Here is a 7500-nt window from a genome sequence, read left to right on the forward strand (position 1 = left end):
TTCAGCAATGAGGTTTCTTTACAAGGATAAATTAAGAAATTATGTTTACATAATTATTCAGTAAAGCTATATTTTATTGCGAATATTATTGTTACTTGTTCATCATTGTGTCAGTGTTTTGTTCGCTGAACTAAGCTTGCTTCCTTGCACGAAGAGCAACATAGTAACGAAATGCGTTTGTCCGTTTAGGGCCACTGTAGAAACATGACTTCACAATATGTCGACCTCCATAGAAGGGGGCGCCCGCGGTTATGGAGATATAAATGTCTCATTCTAAGCTAATAAAAACATAACGGTTCATTATGCAAGGTCTTTATACACCACTGAAAACATAGTTATGGATCTTAAATTGCATTTCTGTCAATAGATCCTCAGAAATATTACACATTGCACCTTTAAAAAAACGTGCAAATGATTGGGCCAGTGCTGCATCATCACAAAAGTTTATCATTTGCACGTGTTTTTATTAATGGTACAATATGTAAGTTTTCGCTGCTAGAGGTCGCATTTTCATAACAATGACAAAAGCCCTATTCGCACTAGATTAGTATCATCTGGGAACCTCGTGTGAATTAGAAATTAACCCCCCACATCTGAAGTTCGTGTGGCGCATTCGCACGGGAGAAGCGAAGCCTGTTATTTTACTCGAAATACTGACTTATCTCCCGGATATGATGTCAATAGGCTATTGCTTGGAAATGTCTTGTCGTTATTATAGGTCTAGTTGTTTGATATATCATAAACAGAAGAATGTGCCTTACCGCATGCTACTATACATGTCATCCATCTCCATCTAACCATTCTTTTTGTTTTTTCTCTTCTGATGGTTTTCAGGTTTCTCTTTCTACAAATTGTATAATTGTATGGTGTGTAGCGATATGACCCAGCACCCAAAATACTATCAAAACAATCCCACGCAGTCTCCATTCTTCGTGAAAGATGGATAAAAAAGCGCACAGGAAACAAAACCTTCACCAAATCACAGAGATGCTGATTCGCACGGGACTAATATTATCACCTCGGTGTTCAGGAAATATGCATTTGCAGGGGAAAGTCCAAGTTTGAACTGAAGCTCCATCTCAAACGCCACGCCGATATTGATCCTTGTTTATTTCTCCGTTTGTCCAAAAGTCTGCTTGCCTCAGTTTATCTACGTTTGCGTTATTTGGGATTTTCTGTAATCGCCAATCAATAATCGGGAACCATGATGACTGATCGACACAACAGCAGCGTGCGAGATATTGTATCATAGATATACATAGATGCCTCAGCGGCCAATTGAAACGGCCACCAATGATGAATCTATGTATATATACCGGATCTATATATATCTATATTTCTATATATATCTATGGTTTCTCCAAGCGTAAGCCGAGGATACGCGGATATTACGTCATTGATATGCGACAATGACAAGGGACGAGCCATTACTTAAAACTGGAATTTCTAAACTTGTGGGATTATCATTACAATCTCGCTGGGATTTCGCCTTGAAAAACTCTTTTCATTTATTAATTTTTTTACCAACGTTTTGATAAAAAAAACTGCGAAAATTCCAGCGCTTGTTAGATAATGTAAGTACACCATTGTATTAAATATATCACAGTGTGCAAGTGGTTTTTGAATATTTTATTACAAAATTCATATTACATATTGTACCTTTAAGCCGTGACAATTTAAACATTCCAGCGAAAGAACTTGCGCTCGCAGTGTGAGAGAAATCTGGTGTCTGTCATCATCACATTGTATATACTGTATACAGCGCTCAGCAGTGTTGATGTTACAGTGCTGCGTGTGTGTTTCTGTCTGTGATGAGTAACGAGTGTGTGTTTGCTCAGATTAATGAGGTCAGCGAGCAGAACAGAAAGTTGGAATGTCAGTCTCAGAAAGTTCAAGCTCGGCTGGAGAACCTGCAGGTACGAGCACTTGCACAGTTTTATTATTGTTAATGTTAAAAACTGTTTTTGTTGCTTCATATTTTTGTAGAAACTATAATACATTACCATTCAAAAGTTTAGTGTAAGCAAGATCTAAAAAGGGAGTAATTCATATTTTTATGCACCAAGGACACATTTAATTGGTAAGTGACAGTAAAGACATTTATAATGTTACAAAAGATTCTATTTCAAATAAATGCTGTTCTTTTGATCTTTCGATTCACCAAAGAATCCTGAAAAATAAAATGTATCGCATGGTTCCACAAAATCAGTATGAAATTTCAACATTGATAATAATCATAAATGTTACACTTTACTATATATTCACATAGAAAACATCTGATTTACATTGGAATAATATTTCACAATTTATTATATTTTTTCTATTTATATATATTATTTCTATTTATATATATTTTTATATTTAATCTTAATTATTCCACGCTTTTGATGTGAATACATATTTAGAACAATTGAACTTAGGAACCTCCTCTTTGCTGAAGCTTTGAGCTAGTGCATCACTAATATAAACCTGATGCGTGTTTTTGTTTTCACAGAGAAAGTACGAGTCCTTCACGACACACAGGAGTCGAGAAACTGCTGTTCCCAAAGCCTGCAAACCAGGAAATCCTCCGTCAAATAAAGCTGCAGGAAAGGTGAGTCAAACGCAAACCATCAGCGACACTGTTCTCAGATCACGGTGTGGGCTTGATTTAATGAGCGTGTGTTGATGAAGCTGAGCTGCAGTCACCAGCAGCCTGTGATTGGACCATTCAATCAGAATAGTCACTGGCATGCTGGGAAACTAATTGCAGTGGCTACTGAATATAAGTGGAGCTCCTGTGGGGCTTTAACGAAACATTCTGGCAATGTTCTTTCAAACGTTCCCTCCATTAAAAATAGTGTTTGTTCCCGAACCTCAAGGAAAATCCATGTCATGACCCCTTTGACCCCCAGGGATCTTATCAGTGCGAAAGAGACTCAAATAACTTTTCAAAACTAATAAATGTCTTCTTACTTCTCACAATAAAAACAAAATGTTGTGTTTTTCGTAAAATAATGAAAATAAACACGATGTGCGTTCTGCCGTGTCTCTCAGTGTGAAGTTCATTCTGAAACGCGACAGAAAATGAACTGTAATTTAGTGAATACTTGCCACACAGACATATGTCTTTAGAAAGCTTGAAGTGTCTATTAAATTAAGTAATTAATATCAAAAACAAGTAATCCGTATGAAAGTAACGAGAGGTGCAGTTTCTCAAGCGCGTGCTCATTATCTCTAATGTGACCACACCCACACACACACACACACACACACACACACACGAGTGATTCACATGCTAATCGTGTAAACGCCCCCCGTCACCTCAAAACAAAGCATCAAACTTCATCAGTCCTCTGCTTTTCATCGAGTTTGGAAGACACTCTGTAAGCTTACCTTGAATTTACCTCAGAAGAAGACCGCCATTTTAATAACATTCTGAAATCATTAACAAAAACATAATTTTTTGCTCACAACAACTTAGTCTCCTCAGAAGACTGAACTGCCTGGGCGTCAGTGCTCAGATCACACACATTGAAAGTGTTTTAACCTTTCATCTCTCTGCTTGGTTTGGCCATTTAAACTGCAAACTCACGAACAAGATTAACAGGATAGTGTTAATGGCTAATAAAATAGTAGGAAAACCCCCAAAACCTTACCCGTATCACACACACACCTGACCCAAATATACACTGACAGAATGAGGAAGAAAGCTACTAGGAAAATCACTGTAGATAGTACTCACCCGCTTTCTGGCCAGTTTCAGCTTCTGAAGTCTGGGAGCCGCCTCTGGCTTTTAAAAAATCTTTTATCCCAAATGCCATTAGTATCCTTAACCAAACCAAGTGACAACAACAAATGAGCTAACTTAATGTATTTAAAGTATATTTATTTTCATTATGATATTTTAACTTGTATCTTTTTTATTATATTTCCTTTACTATGTTTGAGATGTTGTCTGTATGTCTATCTGTCTTGTATGTTTGGTGAGCCAAAGAAAAATGTCCACCCCGGTGGACAATAAAGATTTATTCTATTCTATTCTATAATTTATACATCGTTCATTAAACGTTTTAGTTAGACGTTCATCTAATGTTTTTAAAATTACTACTTGTTTCAAAACGTTTAACATTCAAAACCTCATGTCCTCATAAGGTTTGTAACATGTTCAAATTAAATATACCATTAATGTTTTTGGTAACCTTCGCTTAAACAAGAAAAATGAAGACAACAAAAGTGAGAACATCAGAACTTATTTATGAAAGCTGGGTTGTTGCTTTGTGTGTTTGTCAGGCCGCTGTACCTTCAGTGAAGCTGCTGGCGGTTCTGTTGGATTGGGTCGTGGACGGTCAGCTCGTAGAGGTCAGAGACGGGTCAAACCTCACGAACACACTACGCCCTTCACTGCATGAGAGATGTGCCAAGGTTAGTCCATGTATTATGGCATTCTCACGTAGAACCAGGAAGCACTGCACTATTTACTGAGATCTGGCACAGAAGAGAGGAAATTGCTGAATAAAAAAAGTATTTTTCTTGCTTCATAACATACATTTGAACCACTTTAGTCACATGCACTATTTTAACGATGTCTTTCCTACATTTCTGGGCCTTGAAAGTGGTAATTAAATTGCTGTTAATGGAGGGTCAGAAAGCTCTCAAAAGTCATTGAAAATATCTTTCTTTGTGTTCTAAAGATGAACGAAGATCTTACATGTTTGGAACAACATGAGGCCGAGTAATTAATGACAGAACTTATATTTTTGGGTGACTAACCTTTTAAAGGTCGAGTTTACGGGTTCTCCAGCATGTTTTTAAAACATTATCAAAATTATTTATTAAACATTTCGGTCCCACTTTATATTAAGTGGCTTTAAGTACTATGTACTTACATTGAAATTAATAATTTGATACAATGGACTTATTGTTTACATACATGTTTTTACATTGTACTTATATTTTGAAAATATCTGCATGTAATTGACCGTTCGCAAAAGCCACGCCCCCTGGTTACTGTTACTACGCCCGTCAAATAAATGGTCACACACGACCAGCGCCACAGATTGCCATGACGGGAAGAGGTATAGGGCTGGGTACCGAGTTCGGTACTTTTTAGGTACCGACCGAATTGCCTCTACTACCGAGTATCGAAACATGTCTTGTTTTTCGGTACCAAGTTTCGGTACCTAAGTGGTTAATCTCGTCAACGTCAGTGAAACAATAAACATGCAGCATGATTGGCTGTGGCGGAAAAACACTAGTTTACGCGGCTGCCCAGAGACGTGCCTCGTCGCACGTGAGGCTGTAGTGTGTGTGTGTGTGTGTGTGTGTGTGTGTGTGTGTGTGTGTGTGTCCAACCCAAGTGTCCAACCCACATAGATAGAAAAAGTGTACCTATGTACCCGACTCGATGCCATAAGCACACGATGCAATATTTTCGACAAGATAATTGCTGCCAAGACCACCAACACGGTAAATCTGATAAGGCACTTAAAAGCACACAGAATACACTCGAGAGTAGAAAGTTTATCCGCCTTCGACTACAAGAACTGGAGCGCGTCACATATAAACCAAAACTCAGCGTATAGGATACTTGCCTCACAGACATGAGAAATAGTTCTATATATGTTCAAAATATGTCTACTTTTAAACGAAACAATTAGAAATAAATAGTTTGATTACCTAATCCATATAGGCGGGCGCGCGTTCACTACTGCAGGGATGACGAGTCAGCATCGCAAATTCGCAATAATCATCTTTGCAGCCAACACACTTAGTAAACACTTGTTCATTAATAAACAATTAAAATATCTCCTTGCTATCGTTTCCAGACACATCCATAATCATTAGGCTACTTTTGCCAGTGATTTGCGCAAGCTTCATGTGTGCTGAGCGCGAGGCATATATCCCGCACCCCAGTAGCCTATATTTAATTCAATTCACATTTATTTGTATAGCATTTTCACAATACATATCGTTTCAAAGCAGCTTTACAGAAAATGCATGTGTCTAAATTACAATTTAGAGTGATCTGTTATCAGGGGTGACTGTGTGTAATGCATTTCAATTAATTTTCATTCAGTTTCATTGTTAAAAAATGCATTAAGTTAAGGGAGAAACAATGAGCTCATTGAAGTAAATAATACATGTTGTTAAATGATTAGGAAACATAGAAAACTTTAGCATTGGTGCTTTTTTACAGACTCAAAATATGAGTGTAAAAAAGTCAACAAACTGAAAAAATAAAAGTTTTTTTTTTAGGTAATGTTATATTGATAAAATTGGTATCGAAAAAAGTATCGTTCAGGAACCGGTATCGAAGTCAAGGTATCGGTATCGAAAATTTTGTTACGATACCCAGCCCTAAAGAGGTATACCCATGCGTGTCAGTGACCTTTTTCGGAGCAATACCTCTGCGATATCCTCCAGATCGAGGCAAAAGGGGTTACAGTATGCAGTGGAGGGATATATTAAAAATATAAAAATACGCAATGAAGGTGACACGACTACTATCGAGACTAATGCTTATACCGGTCTCAAGCGAAATCTGAGAAACTCCATGACCTGTACCTCAAATGCAACCAGTACAGCCTTGAAAAGATTTCATAAGCTGGTTCAGTAGCTAATTGTTTGGAGTTAGAAATATATAACTCGCGCTGCATATTTAGTAATTTTGCCTCAGATACAGGATTATACATTCGCTGAGCAGGTTGTTCATTACCACGGCATCCGCTTGCGTGTCATGCTGAATGCGATTTTCGTGTTTAAAAAGTAACTATACATAAAAGACGGAAAGATGCAAATAACCATACATTATTTAAGGTTATTTCTATTCGTTACGATATTGATATATGAACTGATGTTGTCAAGTAAGCTTCATGCTTTCCCCGTTGCGAACATGCGCTCCTCTAAACTGTAGCCTACGGGTGCTGCACTGCTAGTGACTGCTGCTCATTCCCTCTGAAAATATCATGTTAACAACAACCCTTTAGAAAACATAATTCCTTGTGGATCCTCTTGATCTGCTTTCTCCATGTTTCTTTGACTAATCTCAGTGTCGCAGTCTCACGCACGCTGCACGTGAGTTAACCATGTTCGACACATTTAACTGGGAGTGGGGCCGTCCACACTGTTTTTATCCATTGTAGGCACCGCTCGCGTTGTGTTTTCGGCTTTGGAAACGGAAAGAACACAACTCCTCCAGACAATCTCTTGGTGTACCTAGTGTCCGATTTACAAACGCCGTGGGCACACCGCTTCACCATCTTGCTTGGTGTCAATGTTTGATGGACCTGCTCACATAGTAACAGTTGCTATGATGTGTGATTGGACAATGGCCGTTTTGGGGGAGGGGCCGGCGAACGGTCAATTACAGCTGTAATTAATTTATACAATTACATTTGTAAGGGACCCCTTCCCTTGCATCTAACCCACCCTTAAACCGACCCATAGCACACACACCTGACCCTAACCTTACCCGTATCACACACACACCTGACCCTAACCTTACCCGTATCACACACA

The 7500-nt window shown here is 38.3% G+C and overlaps 1 protein-coding gene across 2 annotated transcripts in view; it reads left to right on the plus strand.

Annotated features, from left to right (window-relative positions):
* The window catches only part of ccdc138 (coiled-coil domain containing 138), a 31796-nt gene that overhangs the window by 9989 nt on the left and 14307 nt on the right, over window positions 1–7500 (plus strand). For both annotated transcript variants that reach the window (XM_077215164.1, XM_077215165.1), the window contains exons 8-10: window positions 1839–1916; window positions 2495–2593; window positions 4273–4404. In XM_077215164.1, coding sequence (XP_077071279.1) covers window positions 1839–1916; window positions 2495–2593; window positions 4273–4404 — 309 coding nt within the window. The remainder of the gene's footprint in view (window positions 1–1838; window positions 1917–2494; window positions 2594–4272; window positions 4405–7500) is intronic.

The sequence above is a fragment of the Siphateles boraxobius genome, unplaced genomic scaffold, assembly GCF_051911475.1.
Source record: "Siphateles boraxobius isolate OS27281-9 unplaced genomic scaffold, OSU_SipBor_1 7, whole genome shotgun sequence".
Taxonomy (NCBI): domain Eukaryota; kingdom Metazoa; phylum Chordata; class Actinopteri; order Cypriniformes; family Leuciscidae; genus Siphateles; species Siphateles boraxobius.